This window comes from Hesperophylax consimilis, chromosome 14 (genome assembly GCF_061612785.1).
Source record: "Hesperophylax consimilis isolate HC1 chromosome 14, BYU_Hcon_1.0, whole genome shotgun sequence".
Classification (NCBI taxonomy): Eukaryota; Metazoa; Arthropoda; class Insecta; order Trichoptera; family Limnephilidae; genus Hesperophylax; species Hesperophylax consimilis.
In genome coordinates, this window is record NC_142849.1 from 23868591 (window position 1) to 23888787 (window position 20197).

A 20197-nucleotide genomic window follows, 5' to 3' on the forward strand; every position below is an offset into this window, starting at 1 on the left:
CGGGTCAATTCGCAATTGAATATAGCCGACGCAATTTTTAAATATTATATAATTTTAATTCAGCTATTTGTAAAAATGTTGTGAAATATAATTTTTATTATTTTCTTGTAAATCTCTGCAATATTTATTTTCGAAATCCAAACAAACATCTTTAAGTTGGTATTTTGTATAAGTGGTGTTATTAGTAAACCTTTGACTATAATAAGTATTAACATTTCACATTCATTATTAGCAGTTGGCTTTTCTGACACAGCTGATCAAAGGCGGGATATCGCAGGAGCAGCTGACGCAATTATCGTCCCCCTGAATGGTGTCGCCAACGTTCAGCAATTTATCTCCATAGTGGCATTTCGGCCCTGCTTTTCCATGGTACCCTCCTAGTTTACTGGTAATCTTATCGGTAGAGGAAGCTGAAAAATCACAAAAAAAATACAAATTTAGAGGTTTGCTCACGCTAATCCAACCAGACGCAAAACCTGAATTGAAGCCACTAGGGTAAGAATATTCTAACTTTCACATTTTGAGAAACCGATTTATCGATTTAATCGACACCTGCGGTTTTACTTCTGCTTACAAGTAAAAATAAAAGCCCTACAATACGCCTTTGCCATTCAGTAGTGTTCCAAACCATGTGAAAAATGCCTAAACTTATTATATTTCATAACACTATAAAGACATCTATGTAACAAACAACTTTGATAACAACATAGGATCCAAATGTAGTTTTTTTTTTTAAATTTTTTTTTATAGTGAATACCTCACAAGAGTCTCAACTGCTCCCGTCTGGAGCCAGTGAGACTATGGCATCCCCAATTGGGGGATGTTGTGAGGCTGAAGGTAAGTGGGGAAGGGAAAGAGGAAGGTGGGGAGGTACCTGGCTATTCAGATCTAGTCACTAAACACGGCTAAAGCCATTTTGGAGCAACGTTTCAATTCTGAATGGTGGTCTTACACCAGGGCGATACTGGTAGTATCTTCCACTCTGTTATAACGATAATTAATGGAGTAGGTGAAAATATGACAAATTTTCAATGGCATTTATGTACAAATTTAGTATTAAACCACTATTTTGGTAGTGGCCTTAATTACAGTCGCTAAAATTGACTCAAATGGAAATTTAAAAAACTAACCACATTTCCAAGCGATCGGACAGCAATTCCATCCTTCGTAATAAATTGGGCCACATTTATCGAAGGCAGGATTGGAGCCCCGGAGTCCAATTCCACAACGGATATCCTCGCAATAAGGCGACTTACACCCGTATTCAGAGTCGATCCTTAAAGTTGTCTAAGTCAAGTGTCAGCCTTACCTAAGCAAAGGTAAGAACCGTCCTTACCTTTAACGCTTCTATACAGAGTCCACACTTTGAGCTTCCTTTCCTCAGGTAGAGACCTTTTGTCTACGCCGAAAGAAAGGTGTGACGTCATCCGAAACTTGTCGATGTCCTGCTTCTACGGAAACAACATGCCCCGTTTTGGGACAATCTGTGTGTTTATCTATGCTGTTGTCTATGGATTTAGTTCAAGCGTCTGTCGTAAATAAGTAAATAACATCGGCCTGTCAAAAGTCTCTGTTACATCTTCAGTTGAGTGTCTCGAAAGTTTCCTTTTTAAACAATGAATTCTCGTATTATAATCACGCCGAGTGAAAGGCAATGTTTATTAGATTTAATAAACACATATCCTGCCGTTGCCAGCATTTCGACTAATCATCTGCAACTTGGCGAGAAGAAAAATGCGTGGGCCAAGTTGACAGATGATTTCAACTCAATCGCCGGCAATCAAAAGGTTTGTATCTTTTGTAATTGAAATACTAACTAGCCATCACGCCGTTTCCCCACAGGGATACTCTTTTTTCATTCATATACATACTCTTCTATTGTTCCGATTCCGTAATACTATTATAATACTGTATTATTGAATTCCTTCTTAGCGGACCCAAGCGCAGCTTAAGAAATGCTGGGACAACATTAAGTCAAAAAGGAAGATGGAGCTCTGCGAGGAAAAGAGGAGCAGGATGAAGACGGGAGGGGGCAGGCTGTCGCCAACTGTCTCTGATGAGCATCATCCCGTTGACAGCGTGCTGGACTTGGCCACCAACGTTGAACTGAGCTTTAGCAACGACAGCGATCGCGGTTAGTTTAAGAAAGTTATGTGAAATATTTTGGCTACTTGTTTATTTAACTTTGACCTTATTTCTTATAAAGTATTGTTTAAGTTTCAGATACCGCTGTGCCCAGCACCAGCACGTCTGCTTTATTCAGCATGCCATGGACTGACCAGTCGACGGAAGTGCCGGTGTTTGGTAAGTCAATTTTTGATAATATAATTGATTCTTATCAATTCAAAATGTGATTTGTTGTTAGATGGTAGTGTTCGCATTTCTTTGTAGGAACTTATTACATAATTTTATCAGTTGTCATGCTAAATCTTAAATAATTTTCGAGATAGAAATATTGCAAAAGTGTTTTTAATTTTCAGATATAACAAAAACACCGGAGGAAAGTTCAACGCCCCAGCTCAAGACGAAGACACGTCGCATTATAGCCAAGAAAGGTGACTATATTTACCTCTCTATTTGCTGTGATTACTTGCATTTTCGTACAAAGGTTCAAATAATGCTCGGAGTTCGGAGAGCTTTACTTTAACCTCTCGTTTTCCACCATAAAGAAAGAGGGGCCCTGTTGAAGATGCTGTGTGGGGAATGTTTTTGAGGAAGGAGTGAAAATGGGTCTTGAAGAGACCAATGTTGTAGGAGGGAGGAAAAACAGAGGCCAGCAAATCGTTCCACAGCCGAGCTGTTGATGACAAATGTCATCCGTGTACATGCAATGAATATGCTAATATCGATCACTTCGTCGGTAATCTGGCCTCATACAAAAGATGCATTAAACTTAATTTGTTTGCTAGTAGGTACCACGATAATACATCATGTAAACATAATATGCCTACCAGTACTGCACTCCAAAACTATTTAATGTACTAGAAATCATAGGTACTTGAAAAATTTATCAAATCGGATGACATAATCCAGGATTTCTTACTTTTTATATTTAAATCTTTGTGGGTACCTTTTAGAGATAATTTATATTTCTACATTTTTACTGTTTTTTTTCTTACTTTAAATTTTAATTTTTACTTGTAATTTATAGTTTGCACTTTATATTTACTTTACACTTACTTACTTTACTGTGTAAATAAATAAATATGTTGGGCGCGTGTTTGGCGTGTTTCCCGACTGTGCACTATGTCATGGGGCACAGAGTGTTATTTACACAAATAAACCTGTTATTTACATTGATGACTAATCAGCTTGCAATTTTGTGTTGTTTCACTAATCAGCTTGTAATTTTGTGTTGTTTCAGACTTGATACCATCTAGTGGGCAGGTGGTTCGGGACGAGGGCCAAGTGCGTTGCCTCAGAAGCACCAATCTAACAAAGTACGATGAAGAAATGCACGTAGTAAGGATGGAGACTGCCCGGGAGCAGAGAGAGACTGCCCGGGAGCAGAAGGAGACTGCCCGGAAGCAGAGGGAGACTGCCCAGGAGATTGCCCGGGAGCAGATCGAGACTGCCCGGGAGCAGAGGGAGACTGCCCAGCAGATTGCCCGGGAGCAGATCGAGACTGCTCGGGAGCAGTCGAAAGGAGCTCGTCTGCAGAACGAACTTATAGAACTACAAATAAGAAGAGCGAAGGCAGAATTGGAAAAAGAGCTCGCCAATAAATAAATATGAATAAAAAATATATTAATCTCCAATAAATGTTTTATTTATTTTCCATTCTGTTTCAATTTTTTTGATAATGGACATTATTAATACATTCATAGGTATATATTTAAGATAAACCCTTGTGCTCTTTCGTAATTCAATACACAGCATAATTATAACATATTATAAAAAATATGACTTCACTACTCATTACATTAGATAAGGTGTCCTTTCACAGCATGACATTACACAGCACAATTACTATGCATTAAAAAATATGACTTCATTAGTCATAACATTAGATATGGTGTCCTTTCACAGTTCAATACACAGCACAATTACTATACATTATATATGGTGTCCTTTCACAGTTCATTACACGGCACAATTACTGACGTCACTATTCATTACATATATGGTGTCCTTTCACAGTTCATTACACATCACGTAAAATGTCTTTGGATAAATGCATCTCTTATCGTTCTGCCTGAAGCAGACTGCACCACCGAATTGACAGGTATATTTATACCCTCAAACCGCCCAAAATGCTGGTCGTTTGACGATATACATAAATTATGCAAAATGGCACACGCAACGATAATGTTTGTAGTATTACTTAGTTTATTTTCTAATTTCCTCCTCAGACAAGGAAATCTCCTCTTCCATACACCAAATAATCTTTCGACTACATTCCGTGTGGAAATTTGCGCCTTATTATATTTTTCTTGCCCTTCATTTGCAGGATTTAATACTGGTGTGAACATATAATTTGTCTGGCCATATCCGCTGTCCCCGAGAAGAATGCCTGTAATCCTTTTCTCCTCAAACTTTAGGCGGCACGCGCTGTTTTGAAATATCCTGGAATCGTGGGTAGAACCAGGCCACCTGGCAACTATGTCCAAAAATTCCAAACGTGGACCTGACACAGCTTGCACATTCAAGGAGAACCATCCTTTCCTGTTGCGAAAAGATTCCCCTATTGTTCGGCTTGGGCTCTTGATGGCAATGTGTGTACAGTCAATACATCCGACGACTCCTGGAAATTGGGCTCTTGAATAGAAGAGTTTCCGATTTTCAGCGTAGTCCTGGGGCCGTTGAGGAAAATGAATAAATTCAGTTATCCGTTGCGCCAATCTGGAGGAAATCTTTTGCACTACTCTGCTGGAGGTTGGTTGGCTCAGTTTGTGTAGATCTCCCGCAACAATCTGGAATCATATAAAAATATGTAGGTAGTTAATGAACATTGAAAATAATACAAGATGAACACTCCATCTAGATATTTTGTACATCTAAGGGCATCTGGTTAATTTTAGGTTGACATCATGTTTTCATTAAATAATATATGCATTCTTTCATTCTTTGTCGATTTCAAATCAGTACAGACATAATGTAAATAACAAGTTTCAGCATCACAAAATGTAATATTTTCGTTTCACAAAAGTAGAACATAATTTGACAATAGATATCTAGTAAAAAAGACGCATTTACCTGATAATTACCAGTAGCGTAGAATCGCAGCGCGATAGCTACCTGAATAACAGGAGGTATGGGCAAGCCTCTATTATTAACTAAAGCGTAATTCGGAAATAATAGAGGAATTAATATATGCATTACAGTTGTTTTCTCCAACCGATAACGATCCTTAAATTGCCGGTCACTGTAAAACTCCACGGGATTTTCAAAATCGCGTAAATAACGCCGCACGCTGCCCATATTGTCCGTGCCAACGTCGTCACGTGTATTGTATGGATCAACGATGTAATCCAAAAACTCGTTATCCATTTCCATGATCTCCATTTCCATAATCTGCATCTCCATTGTTTTATGTTTTCAACAGCAACAACCGCAACAACTGGGAACAAATCACCGACTTAGCAAGGCAAAGGTACCCTACCCACCAACCTCGAGTTTTGACAGCTAAAAGTCAAAGTAAGCAAGTATGCGCGTGCGCAGTGTCGTAGAGACTTCCATAGTGACGTCTCTGAATACAAAATTTTTTGAAATCTTGAGAAAGGTAGCTTCCTTACTAAGTGACGTCACACCGACTTTAGGCGTGTCTCTGAATATAAAACGGTGTTTTTTAAAGGAAAGGAAGGTTTCTTGAACTAAAGGATCGACTCTGAATACGGGTGTTAATGGTGCCGTCGAAATCCTTAGTGCAAACGCAATGCTTGCAGGTTCCTGTCGGTTCAAATCTCTGGCCTTCCTTATAGTCTTTCGACTCCCATGTGCATTTCTTCAGGGCAGCAATAGTTTCTGGGTCTAAAGAGTGAAAAATATTTTGATGAGTCTTCAGCTTTAATCAATTCTCAATGGTGTGAGAGGGTTTTTTTTGTTTTCACTATGTAAAAATGGTAAGAATATCTTTCTGTCACATCACTATGCCATCACTATCATTATTGTCGTCTATTGTAAAAGAGTATGTGTATTGTCAGCCAGCAAGCTCGCATCTCTAAAATGTCTCCTGTATATCAAGTCTAAATAAACTATTTAAACAGTAATAAGTGTTCAATATAAAGACCCAAAGATCACATGAAACATGGTGTCAGAAGTGGGATCAGAAGATCAGAAATGATTCTTAATAATACAATATAATTTGATAAAAATATAATAAGATGTCGAAGGATTCGTCAAATCTGCAAATGCAGCATGATCATGCATTTTCTAATTTAGTGATAACAGATAGCATGAACAATTATGAATAGTGGAAGAATTGGTTGTGATCCCTGGAAATATACATACTGCCATCAGGTCTGGAAGAAGCTCCAGAAAAAAGAAAATTTGCAATTTTACTACATTCAATTGGATCGAAAGATATGGAAATATTCAAAACATTTAACATGAATATTGAAGTGGTGACATTAAAACAAGTGAAAGAAAAATTTGATTCTTATTTTGAACCACGTAAGAATCTAACAATGATCAGAAATTCATTTTTTACAAGAAGAAATTGCACATCTAACAAATCCAGAAAATATCCTTCAAATTAGTCAGCACAAAAGTGCATCAAGACAGTCAAGGTCACCTTATCATAGTCAAAATGTCAACATTCATTCGTCAAGTCAAAGTCAAGTGAGGTCTAAGTCAAGTCAAAGAGGGTCAAGTCCAAGAGGATCAAGTCATTATGGTCGTCAAGTCGTCAATTCATCGTCAAGTCGTCAGTTCAATCGTCACGGGTCACCGTCTCAGCCATCATCACCGTCAACATCAAGTGGGCATATACTCTGTGGAAGATGTGGTAAGCAACACAAATATAAATGTCCAGCCGTCAATGTCAAATGCAGGTCATGTAATTATTTTGGTCACTTTGCTAAATTTTGTTTCAAAATGTCAGAAATTTAAATTTACAAGCATCAAAACCTGACGATGAGAGTGCTTATTGCTCTGAAGGTCATTACGTTGGAACAATAAGAAACATTAATAATAACAATTATTCAAGTCAAGCATGGCACTTAGATATAATTATTAATAATAAAATTTTAGATTGTCTTTTGGATACAGGAGCTGACATAAATGTCGTGTCATTATCAAACTTTAAAAAGTTAAATTTACTAAATTCTATTTTACAAAGGGGTTATGTAAATGTGTCTGGTTTTGGAGGTAATAAAATACCAATTTTTGGTCCATGTGATCTTGTATGTCAAATTAATGGAGATGTAACAAATAATTTTTTTTGTCACAAATATAGAATGTCAATCAGTTTTAGGTCTTCCAACTATTGTAAAGCTTTGTATTTAAAAAAAAGTTTTTAATGTTCAATCTAGTTGTAACACTTGTGATGGACCAAGGTCTCTCCCGAGGTAAATGATATAAACCGTCATAGTAGAGCCATCTATCGGCACAGACACCTATGAATTACAGGGAACTGCATACGAAGGTGGGAGGTTACCTTTAGGGTTACGACGAAAGGGTTGGATTGCCCAATCATGGTCGCATAAAAAAAGGGGGGCGCGACTTTCTGACAAGACAAAGGAAATTACAGATAGGAGGCGTGTTTAGGCTTTGATTTATATAGCATCGACCTTGGAAATATTCCCACCAAATGAATAGGTGAACGAACGGAGTTAGATTCAAGGATGAATCACTTGACATTTTAGGGGTTCAAAACCTTTTTTTGAGGCGTAGCATCACTCGGACGAAGCGAGATTTGGTGACAACAGGTCTGTTACTCGAGGTTAAAAGAAGTAAAAAGGTTGTCGATTTCTGGCACTCGAAAATGTTGATTTTGGAAAAAAAATCGAACATGGTTTTGCATCATTTAGACGGTGATAATCGTTATCGAAAGTACTAAATTTTACACGTGGCTTATGGAAGACGAAAATACATTAAAATTAATAGATAAGCGATTAGCAGAGGAATTATGACCAAGTACATACGGGTTTGTTATGAAGGGGACTTGAAACCTCTGATTAATGTGAGGTGAGAGGAGAGACAAAGACAAAAGATAGGCGTGTGGCAGAATCATTAGGGCCAACACCCATAATTGCAGAGAGGAATCGTGAAAATCCAGTAATAATTCTTGGAAGAAAACTGGCCGAAGAAATAAACAGGTTATCAAACCAATGCGGTCTCGGACGGAAGGCAAAAGGTAAGCGACATGATGTGTACTGGGACATTTCAACTAGAACGAGTACCGAAAAGGCCTTAGGAGGTTGGAATAATCGGTGAAAAGTGTGATAGTTATACTAAACCACGGAAAAGAAAGGTGAATAAATGTGCAATGTAAGAGACGACCTTACGCAAGGGATTTATCATACGGAGGAATGGGAATGGTTGTCAGAAGTGATCGATTCGGAAGGTAAAGGGAGGGACGGACGTGTACACCATTTAATTCGACAAAAGGCGAGTTGCGAGTTCTATTTTCACACGGAAGAAAGAAGACTGAAGGTAGGCTGTAGGAAATATCCACGAAAACGGAAAGTTAAGAGGAAAATTTTGACTAGTTACGCGTAAGAGGATGTCTTAGCGCACTAAAGGAAAGGTCATCAGAACACACATCACGGACCAAATAGGAACGCGAAAAAAATTTAAATTAGAAAAACAGGTCAATTCTGACGGATTAGAAGGCACCTAGCAGATGAGGCGAACTTGAGAATTTCACCAGTACGGGCCTGTGTTGTGAAACGGCAAATGCCCATTTTTTCTGAGAAACGCAGAAGTATAGACCTGATAAGTTTTGAGTGACACAGAGGATATTGGGCGAGAAAGATGGGGCCGTAGCGCTTCTATAAAGGTGGGATTGCAATGACAAACGTAATTAATTACTGTTATAAAACGTCGTGCGGGGACACAAATGGGATAGTTCGTCACAAGTCGCCGAGGACCTTTTTTTAAGGAAGTATACGCGCCGCGCTACGAGGAATTATCACTTGGTAATTTATTCTGGAAATTTTCTGGTCAAAACATACAGTTCAATTCAGTGTTTGAAAAAATTAGACTCAGTGTCCTTGACGTAATAATAAATTCAGGTTGAAAAGTTTAATTGGTTTAAATTCAGTAATTAAAATTAATAAACGCTAAAATTTCCTTCTCGAATAAAATTGAACGCGATTGATTAATAAAATTAATAAACCCTAAAATTCCTTCTCGAATAAAGTTGAACGCGATTTTTATGGATTTAAATAAAGTCACGGATCATAAACAAAAATAACAATCAAAAAAATAATAAACCCAAAATTTCTTCTCGAATAAAATAGAACGCAAGAGTTAAAATCTCTCGCTTCACTTTGATGAAGTCTCAGACTAAAGTTAAATTTATAATTGGAAATCTATATACCTAAGTGTCTTGGTATCGCGTGTTAGGCTCGATCGAAGCCGTGTTACAACAAAATTACTTCAATAATTACTAAGTTAGGGAGGGAAGATCAAAGTACATTCATTACGGCAAATAACGAGGGTAACACAATCAAAATTAGGAAAATAAGGTTGGGGATATCTCAGGAGAAGATAAAATATTAGGTATAAACTTAGGGTAAGTCTAGTGATATTTGCGAACACCCCGTTCTAAATGGCAACGGTTGTGTAAAATCCCACCTGGATGTTGCATTTAGCGGGTAGGGGCTTGGTAAGTGTTTTTTATTTCCAATTCAATACAACCAAATTCCCAGATTAACTTGGAACGCGCGGTGCTGATATCTGCCGACTGAAAGCTACTACTAATCCACTTTAATATGTACATAAAACCAACATGTCAATTTTCAGGATTCCCCGACAAGATCAATATTATTACCCTCAAGCCTTACCCCATTCCCAAATTTACCCCTAGACTAAACTTCATAGTTGGGTAATTTCTGATAGTGTCGCTGCAAATCCGTATCTCACAAATACGGACTAGAGAGAAGGATTTTTTTCTCACGCTATCACGTGAGAGGGGTTGCCAACGTGGGCGGATCGGACCAACGGAGCGCTGGGGGGGCTACTCCCTCTGACGGGGCCGTGTAGAGTTATTGGGCGCGAAAGTGGAATGGAAATAGTGATGCCAATTGGTAATGAACGGGAACATGGTCAGCAGTTGGGGCGTATAGTCTGAAGGCACTTTGGACGTCTGTGAAAATCCACGTGGGAGGGCGACGGCGTGAGATACGTGGGAATAAGTCCGCAGCGCTATCACATTATCCAATGGTGTCGACCGGGAAGCTGATGTAAGCCAACTGGAACGCTCCCTTGGCGGAATTACAGCAGCTTCTTTGAGGTGAACTGTAGGTCTGACGGCACGTGGGAGATTGAGCTTCATCAGGCAAAACCTACACGACACACTTTTCGCGTTAGTATCATGATATGGGATGCAATTACCTTCCCTATCTAGACTCAGTAAAGTAGTTCGTCCAGAGGAAAGGGCGTTGGAGCGATTTCGGAAATGGCGTGATGACTTAATTCGCTTTCACTTGGACGTGGAAATGGGTTGCCAGCTATGGGGTATAGTCTAGCCACGACGGAGTCAGCGTTTGATTTCTGATCACCATCCACCGTTCTCGTATTTGGTCAGTGGAGGAGCCAACGTAATTTGAAAAAAAATAATCATATAGTTTACCCTTTCTCCCCCCCCCCCCCCCCCCCTCTCGTCCCTTCCCTATAAAAGATTAAGTGTCGAGTAACAAAATAAATATATGTTAAAATAGATAGAGGCGACCCCGGAGCTGAGATACCGAAAGCCGACGCTCTATGCATGTCAATACTGTACTATACTAATTTGTGCAATAACGAAACTATTTCATGTTCTCGGATTTATTTAGGGTCAGGAAGGAAAAAATTGCAAGCGATTACCACTGTATTAGAGTTAGGCGTACTGCAGGGGACAGAAGTAGGCAAAACACGCGGTCTTATAAGAAAGTTTAAAAAAATTTCAATGGTAAGGGGATCATTCACTCTAATTTAAACGAACCAGGATTACCACAAATATATGCATTAATAGCCCGTTCATATCTCATATGAATTTCAAAACCAAAAAAGAAACACAACGCTGAAAAAGGGGCATTATTGCGAATTAAATCTTAAGATCTTTTGCCGTATGTTCCATACGGGGATCGAAAGGCTTAGCTAGGGTTTCCTCTTAAGGTAGTCCTTTTAAAGGGCGCCACCAACAGCTTAGGAAAATCGAAGGACAATGACCAGGATGTTACAACATTTTGCAGATCAGACAGGAGAAATAATCATTATTTTAACGTAGGTATAAATGTAGAAGGATGGAAACATTACACACTATATTAACTGAATTTAATGACATATTTCAGGGTCTAGGATGTCTACCACCTGTCTTTCATCTCAAGCTTCGCCAAGATGCTGTCCCATGCGTTGATCCTCCAGTTCCAAAGTTCCAAATTAAATGATTATGCATCAAAATCAGCTATTGGTGCAGTTATTTTGCAAAATAATCGTCCAATTGCATATAGTTCTAAAACAATGACACAGTTGCAGGAAAATTATGTACAAATTGAAAAATAATTATTTGCTATACAATTTGGATGTAATAAGTTTCGTTAATATGTTAACGGTAACAGAGTGATAGTGCAGACTGATCACAAACCTTTAGTATATTTATTTAAAAAACCTCTGCATGATGTACCAGCTAAATTGAAACGTATGATGTTAGCACTCCAATCTTATGGTTTAAATGTTACACATGTCCCAGGTAAAGAAATGTATATTTCGGATAATTTGTCTAGAGCCGCTTTGAAAGATCATTATATACCCGATTATGAATCTGATCTATATTTTCATGTCAATTCAGTCTATATGAACTTAGTTATCAGTGAAGAATATCGTAAAAAATTAAGTAATGCTATGGCATTGGATGAAGCTATGCAAATATTAAAAAAAAATTATTATGAAGGTTGGCCAAATAGCAAAGATAAAGTTCACGGTATGTTAAAATCATATTATAACTTTCAAGACGAAATTAATGTCATTAAGTATTTTATTTTTAACGGTAATAAACTAATAGTACCACAATCTATGCGAAAAGAAATGTTAAATAAAATTCACGAAGGACATCAAGGAATAAATAAATATCTAAGATTAGCTAGAGATATTTTATATTGGCCTAATTTGACTGTAAATATAAAAAAAATAATTGAACAATGTTAACTATGTAATAAATTTAAAGTATGTTATCAGAAAGAACTATTAATAAATTATGAAATAAATAAGTTTCCATGGCAACAAGTCGGTATTGATTTAATGTATTTTAATAATGTAACTTATCTCAATGTAACAGACTATTATCAATAGAGATTGCTTTATTGAATAAGGATTCCAAATCCAAAAATATAATAATACACTTAAAATCTATTTTTTCGCGTCATGGTATACTTATGACATTTGTATCAGATGGTGGACCACCATTTCAATCTATTGAATTTAAATCATTTTTATATGATTAGGATATAGAACACGTAGTTACAAGTCCATATAATTCACAATCTAATGGTCAGGCAGAGAGTTCTGTAAAAATTGTAAAAAATATTGTAAAAAAGTCCAAAGAAACAAATACAGATCCTTATTTATCTGTTACATTATAGGAACACATCAAAAGCCAATCTACCGTCACCTACTCAATTAATGTCTAGAACTTTAAGAATGAATATTCCTTTAACTCAGATCAAATTAAAACCTAAGATTGTCAGATTCTCAGATTACAAAAAGGGTGTAGAAAAAAATAATATACAAAATTCCAAATTTTTTAATGTCAATGTAAAACCTTTGTCTACATTAAACACTGGGAATCAAGTATACTTTAAAAACAAATCCCAAAACTGATTGGTTACCAGCTGTAGTTAAAGATAAATTAAAATGCAATAGGTCTTATATATTATAGAAGATTGTTATGGAAATAGGTATAGACGAAATAGAATACACTTAAGACTCAGATACAATACTGCTATTCATAATGACCATCTTTCCATGCGATCTGATCCAGTACATGAAGAGGAGAAAGCTGGAGATGTGGGACAGGTGGGAAAAAATAATATTTACAATCCATATATTACAAGATATGGAAGAGTCGTCAAACAACCGGATAGGTATTGTGATGTAAGAAATTTTTGAATTTTAAGTTTTATTTTATTGTATAAATTAAGAAGAGGGATGTCACATCACTATATTAATGATGTTAATGCCATCACTATTATTATTGTCGTCTATTGTAAAACAGTGTGTGTATTGTCAGCCAGCAAGCTCGCATCTCTAAAATGTCTCCTGTATATCAAGTCTAAACAAACTAATTAGACAGTAATAAGTGTTCAATATAAAGACCCAAAGATTACATAAAACACTTTCAACACCATGGAATGATATAACGAATCCTTTTTTATAATTATTCCTATTCCATCCCATCATTTAGTAAACCAATCTAAAAAAGTAGGGATTATTTTATTTCAAATTTAACCACGATGCAGTCACACCTTCAAGCCCCAGTACAGGACCAACAGAACTATTGAAAATGAGGTTAAAATTTAAATAGTCTCAGGCAACTTTGAGATCCTCGAGTAAACCACATCTCAACGAAATAAGCCTCTATACATTAACAGCCCAGTCAATATACACGTCGAAAGAAGACGGAGCTACATTATAATATTCAATGAGCAAAAATAAAAATAAAACAATTTAAAAATACAAACCACAAACTTCATCTTCATAACAGCAGCTTTCTAGTTTGTATTGTCGAATACAGTGTTTCTTTTCTGGTTCTGGGGTAACGAAGAACTCCATGCATTCGATTTGAGCACAGCTAAAACCAGCCCTGCAAAACGAAACCCCGTATTAGTTTGACCAACACTGAATATTTTCTTGAAATATGTAAAAAGTTTAGTCTTTTCAAAAATTCCAGTTACCTTCCTTCACTCATTTCATCGCAGTGGCATGCTATCAAACAGTTGTTTGTTGTCAGGTTGCTAGGGACTTCATCGCGTTTATTGAAAACACGACCACTGTAATAAGAAAAAAACATTTAAAAAATGTATACTTGGGAATGTGTATGTTGAATTTCATCGGCATTTTTGAAAGCTTAAATGATAAATAGATCAATTGATACCAACTCCAGTTAGGTAATTTCTTTTAATTTGGAGCCTAAAGGTACTAGCCTAAAGGTGCGAGACTATCGGGGCTTGCCTAGGGATCGATAATCTTTTGATAATCATAAGCATAAGCAACACTAAGGACGACGCGGGACAACAGCCAACACTTCTTGGTACCCGACTTTGAGCACTAAGCAGTAATTAATAATTTCCCCATTAGTTAGAAAACCATTTTCGTGTCGTGGATGAGATTTGATGAAGGTAGTGGAAGGCTGAAGTTATTCAGCATTGTAAAAGCTTCAGTAATTACTTGATTTAGCAGACGTTGTATTTTTCCACATTCACCAAATTCGGATTCATTTATGCCCCATTTGTGCATGCACGCCATATACGCATAGCGACTGTGACTCCATCGAAAACAACCTAGTGACGTCTTGTGAGAGAAAGAGACCTCTGGCAGTTTTGAAAATTAGGTCTATGGTCAACAACAAGGCGTCTGTATACTAAAGTATTATACAGTATCATATAAACAACAAATAACAATTTTAAAAATTTTCTATGACCCTACAAGGCTTTACGAAACGTTGGCTTACTTATCTTACCTAAAATAGCATTTATCAAGTCTGGGAGGTTTCTTGATGAAAGGGCAATTGTATTTTTCAATACAGTGTCCTTTGTATAGTGGTTTACATCCAAGCTCAGTATAATGTCTGAAAGGCGGACCCGTTTTATGTATACATTTCTGATAGGCTCCTGCAAAAAATACTCATTTTAACCTTCAAGTACCTAATTAAGCTTTTTATTTTTATCTAAAACCGAGAATCGCAACTGCTCCCAACAGTCTAGAGTCAGTGAGACTATCGCATCCCCAATCGGGGTTTGTTGTGAAGCTGAAGGTATAGATGAGGGGAAGGTGATGGGGAAGGGAAGTACCTGGCTATTCAGATCTGGCCACCTAACACGGCCAAAGCCATTGCAAGCAACGTTTCAATTCTGAATGGTCGTCTTACAGCAGGACGATACAGAGAGTATCTACCACTCCGGAACATGCCGCAAATATATTGTATATTATTTAAAATTAATATATTGTGAAATAACATAAAAATAATCGAATAAAATTTACTTGCAGACGCTGGGATTTGAATCCACGACCTCCAGCTTGCTAGTGGAGAGCCTTACCCTTTGACCACTTTTATATTGCACTTATTTAATCTATATTCCGCTTACTAACTAAGCTGTAAATTTGAATCTTTACACTGTATCAATGTAAGCAATGCGGTGGTAAATTATATTAAAAATCACCTTCAATAGATTATTATTAATTTGTGCTGCATGTAACTATTTTTATTGATTTGAAAATGCTGAATTTGTGAACTTTTATGCAGAAAAACTTTTGATTTAATGCAACTTACCGACACGAAACATAAACAAATGTTTGTTCATTTCATTTAGAGACAAGTAAAGCATTAATATTCGTTTATTCTAACATCCCTAAAAAAACTTAAAAAACAACTTAAATATATTAATTAAATGAACATGTTCACACTCTTCTTACCCAAAACCACAGAAATCGTTGTCAAAAGCCCAAATGTAACTACACAGTGATAATACATGTTCACCGTCATACGATGTTTTCAACCAAAGGAATAATATTTACTGGCTAGACCGAACACCAGATTGCAATGCCAAGAATATAGAGGAGGCACTTAATATATTATGTACCTGCGACGCGCGTCGTTACGGTTCGTTTTATCGGTGGGATTTTGAGTCACGTTTCTTATTTGAGACATGCTTTTTACAATTTTTAGTAGGCGTAAAAATAATAAATTTTAATGAATATATAATTTAATGCATTCACTTTCAACGTTCTCGTATCAGTGAAAAATGTTTGCTCTGTGCTTTGATCTATGTTGGTACCTGCTTTGGGTTTTAGAAAGGTGGTCTCTGTAAAGTTTTTAAGCCACATAATGCAGAAAATTTTAAAGAAAAAGATGAATGTATTGTGGTTAGTGAAGGCATAATCGGCAAGGCAACCTGTAAGATCCAAGTTCCAGTTGATTTTCATACCACTACACAATTTAAAGTTGTGTTAAACACTTTCCAACCATACTAAAAAATATCGGCACTACACCATCCTTGAATACAGATTGCTTTTCTAACACAGCTGATCAAAGGCTTAGTAAAGGACTGACGTCTTCTCCGTTGTGCGAATTCTTGTTTAGACCACTATTTCGATAGTAGCACCAATTACTGCCCCAGTGTAGAATTTTATTTATCTAAAATTAAAATTATAACAACTTAACATGTTTCAAATCGATGGAATAGCAATTCTGTCCCTCTTTTTAAATTGGGACACATCTATCGATGGCAGGATTGGGGCTCCGGAGTTTAATTCCACAGTTAATTGCCTTGCAGTTGCAAAGGCATTACTTGCAGGTTCCTGATGGATCTGACATTCATGAATTCTGTCACCTTTTTTATAGAATTTGAACTCAAACGTAAATTTCACATGTATTCAGGGCTGCAAATGATACGGGGTCTTAAAAGAGAGAAATAATTCGGCAAATATTCCTACTTAAAATTACTTCCATTTCTCAATAAGTGCAAGTTGCACACTGGTTCACAACCAAATCTAGCGTAATAACCGTACGTACATCTTTTGAATGGCTTTTGTAAATAAAATAATTATTGCAATTTATTCTCCCAATAGTGCAAACGTCTATATGAATGATTTTAATTGCTGATATCTTAGGATAATTTTTTGTAACATCCTCTTTCGAGGTCAACAGTTTTGTGAATCTTTGGCTCTGGACACAGAATTGCACAATTTCTTAGGCAAAATAGGGTTTCTTTTTCGTTCGCTACACCGAAACACTCTCAAACTAGGAACCCATTAGAGATGGCCGATACCTGTAATGTACTTACGTGTGTAAACGGTTCATATGCTGGTTTATAATTTGCATTGTTCCATACATAGATAATAAATCAATAACTATATATATATAAAGTTTTGGACCTCACCATGAAAATGGCAGCATTTTTCAATAAAAGTAGGGGAATTGGCAATGCTTAGTAAAAATCTTACTAAAATTTCAGCCGATTTCAACCATTTTGGAGGTGCAGTTGTTGTATGATAGTCGTTTTAGTGAATCGATGCGAATCTTTTTGAGAAAATGGACAAAATCGAGGATCGAGGTGTCATCGAGCTGTCAAGCTGTCAGATATTTGTTATTGAAAGGCAATACACCTACGAGCCTACTTGTCAACCTAAAATATTTTAAAAATAAAAATGTTTGGTCGAAATAACCTCACGACAGGGAAATGAAAAACTCGGTTATATGTTAATCATTTATTTATTTAGCAAGACAATACATTATAGATACAGGTCAAATCATTGATGGAGTGATCGAGCGGTAGAACGATGGAATTCTAATAATCATGATCTAGTCCGGCCTCACAATACACACATTCCTGTCAGGAACACGGAACTCTCTGAAATATAAATTAGATTCATCTCTGCGGTCAGGATTAAGTTTTGGCAACGCGTAATTTCATAACGAACCACTCGGCCTTTTGCTTCCGATTGAGAAATGAGAGCCACAAATTGACGGACATCTCGCTAATATTAGATAAACAATATATTAAAATCTGTCCAAACTATACGACAACGGCATAGTTCTAGATCAACGTATCAAACAACCATAAATATTCAACACAGTCAGTTTTTCATTGGTAAATATAGTTAGGCAACAATATGACGTCACAAGCCATGGAGATTACTGTTAATTTTCTAGGATTCCAATTTTCGACCGGATGCATACCCCCCTGCTCTGTAACATAATTTACCACAGATAAATTTTGGGCAGCTGAATATAAACTTGGTCGTATCAGCTCGGGAGATGATGAACGTTTAGGACGGCCAAAAACTGCAACCATTGACGATAACATTGCTAACGTCCATCAAATGGTGCTAGAAAATTAAGGTTAGAGAAATAGCAGAGCCTATGAGCATATCTAAAGAACGTGTTTGTCACATTATTAAAATTTATGATTAAGAATTTAGGGATGAGAAAGCTGACCGCGCACTTTGGACCAAAAACATGGTTCAGATGAACGTTTGCAAAGCTCTGTTGGCGCAGTTTAGGCACAATAATCCAAGTTTTGGCGCCAGTTAATTAGTGTAGATGAAACTTGGATACATCATTATACCCCAGAAACTAAAACACAGCCATGATACTGCGAAAGAAGAATCGGCTCCAAACAACGCAAAGACTGTCTGTTTTCTAGGATAGTCGTGGAGTAACCCTAATAGATTATCTTGAAAAGTGAAATACTATTACAGAAACATATTACGGGATATTACTTGACAAGCTGAATGTTTTTTCACCAAGACAATGCGCCGTCTCACCTATCAGCGGTTGTTATGGCGAAAATCCACGAATTGCGGTTTGAACTGCTTGACCACCCTCATCAGATCTAACCCCCATGAAATTTTTTGTTCCCTCGGCTAAAAGTTGACCTCGGAGGACAGAAAATAAAGTGCATAAAATTTCGTTTGACTATAATAGTGTATTCGAGTGTTTCCATCATAGAATGAGCCCCTTTGACGACTTCACCCCGTTTCTATTTGCGTTTACAAACCCCAACTGGTCGCTGCGATCCGGTCCGCCTATCACGGCGGGAATCGATTAGGGATGATTTTTTTCTTCTTTAAAGTAGCTGCATACATTTTTTTAATTAACATTAACTCCACAGAGGAGATGTCATCTTTCGGGACGCCGTGTAAAGGGAATTTTTTAAGGAAAGGTAGGATAGGAAGTTCTGGGAAGGTAAAAGGTTTGAGGGTTGGGTGGAAATCTAATTATTAGTGTTTCCAGGAGTGACGGATATATGTATATCCCACTCTCTGAGGCGCAAGATTGGTCGAGAGTCCAGTTGGAGATGTCAAAGAGTCTCCCCAAACCAGCCTCTCCTGATCTGGCACTTCACGCCGCTGGTGGGCAGTCGTATCCTGAATACACCTCACCCGATGAACCCCAGCACTCCTGCTAAATCACCAAAGATGGGGAACCACTTGGGCTGACCTATGGCAGAGGTGTTAGTTACCCAATAAATGGTTCCCGGGGCGGCGGTACAAAACCCGCCTCCCAAATTCAAATTCAATCACAATGGTCAAAGGTAATTTTGTGACTGAGTAGGTCTTTATCCTTTTTTTAATTATTAATGCAGCTCAGGTTTGTCCTCTCAAAAAGGATGATCCTTAGATGAGAGGGCCCGAATACACTGATATAACTGTGCTTTAAAAACCAATATTTTTATTTAAGATATGACCAGAAATTTTATTTCGAATGAACACAAAATTTAAACTAAAGATGGACGCTTTCAAATGCAGAATTATTAATGCATATTGATGCATTGTAAACTAAAATAATTTTTGTTACTATTTTATGGCTAGTCTGAATTGTTTCCACAATAAGTTCCACTTTTGAAAATGACACTTAAATTCAAAGAAAATACAAGTTTTAGAGTTCATTAACCACAGAGACACTGCCATACAAAGTGTCAAAAATAATAATGATAATCGGTTATCATAGACGATTTTGACGTAGGTAGTACTTGTAACGAACGTAGTGCAACAGAGCATTTCATGTTTCCTCACCCTGCATGGAAAGTATTGGGAAGACAGCCTTTCAACATAATATGGAGGGACCTAACCTCACCTACTGGAAGTGTGCAAGATGAAACCTTATTGCAATGCGAAAATTTTGATCATCAAAATTTCAAACGGAAAGAACAAAGTTAGTGAAAGTTTAAGCCCATCTTTCTACTGAGTCGGTAAGGGTAAGGATCGGCAAAATCGGAATCATTGTGCACCATAATGAATCTGCCGCAATACCGTAGCGAACTTTATTTTTCAGCGCAGGGTCTTCGATGTTTTTCGATTACCTACACTTACAGAGCCAGCGAGACAGCTAAGG

At 37.1% G+C, this 20197-nt stretch overlaps 3 protein-coding genes across 4 annotated transcripts; 2 read left to right on the top strand and 1 right to left on the bottom strand.

Moving 5' to 3' along the window:
* Positions 1-228: 228 nt before the first annotated feature.
* On the bottom strand, positions 229-15871 carry LOC149418087 (uncharacterized). Its single transcript, XM_089639320.1, has 7 exons — positions 15775-15871; positions 14822-14972; positions 14037-14132; positions 13824-13945; positions 5844-5970; positions 1131-1255; positions 229-410 (listed from the first exon to the last, which is right to left on the bottom strand). Exons 1-7 carry the CDS (start codon positions 15842-15844, stop codon positions 229-231), a joined length of 873 nt encoding a protein of 290 aa, XP_089495446.1. The 5' UTR covers positions 15845-15871.
* On the top strand, positions 1255-3798 carry LOC149418088 (uncharacterized). 2 transcript variants are annotated; one of them, XM_089639316.1, is made up of 5 exons: positions 1255-1787; positions 1933-2134; positions 2218-2304; positions 2481-2555; positions 3365-3798. In XM_089639316.1, exons 1-5 carry the CDS (start codon positions 1617-1619, stop codon positions 3727-3729), a joined length of 900 nt encoding a protein of 299 aa, XP_089495442.1. In that variant the 5' UTR covers positions 1255-1616; the 3' UTR covers positions 3730-3798. The 2 variants fall into 2 exon arrangements, with proteins under 2 accessions (XP_089495442.1, XP_089495443.1); XM_089639317.1 differs by having other exon boundaries at positions 2224-2304.
* On the top strand, positions 6441-11534 carry LOC149418089 (uncharacterized; the record flags this gene model as incomplete). Its single annotated transcript, XM_089639835.1, has 4 exons — positions 6441-6697; positions 6864-7037; positions 7121-7343; positions 11439-11534. Coding segments are annotated over 4 exons (750 nt in total), but the record flags the coding sequence as incomplete, so codon positions are not given.
* Positions 15872-20197: the final 4326 nt, after the last annotated feature.

Excerpts from the sequence above, each read along its gene's own strand:
- LOC149418088 (XM_089639316.1), top strand. The coding sequence starts at position 1,617 with ATGAATTCTCGTATTATAATCACGCCGAGTGAAAGGCAATGTTTATTA. Across the intron at positions 1,788-1,932 it reads CAATCGCCGGCAATCAAAAG|CGGACCCAAGCGCAGCTTAA; the intron begins GTTTGTATCTTT and ends ATTCCTTCTTAG. Across the intron at positions 2,305-2,480 it reads GACGGAAGTGCCGGTGTTTG|ATATAACAAAAACACCGGAG; the intron begins GTAAGTCAATTT and ends TTTAATTTTCAG.
- LOC149418087 (XM_089639320.1), bottom strand. The coding sequence starts at position 15,844 with ATGACGGTGAACATGTATTATCACTGTGTAGTTACATTTGGGCTTTTG. Across the intron at positions 14,133-14,821 it reads CTTGATAAATGCTATTTTAG|TGGTCGTGTTTTCAATAAAC; the intron begins GTAAGATAAGTA and ends TTCTTATTACAG. Across the intron at positions 5,971-13,823 it reads TTATGAAGATGAAGTTTGTG|ACCCAGAAACTATTGCTGCC; the intron begins GTTTGTATTTTT and ends TTCACTCTTTAG.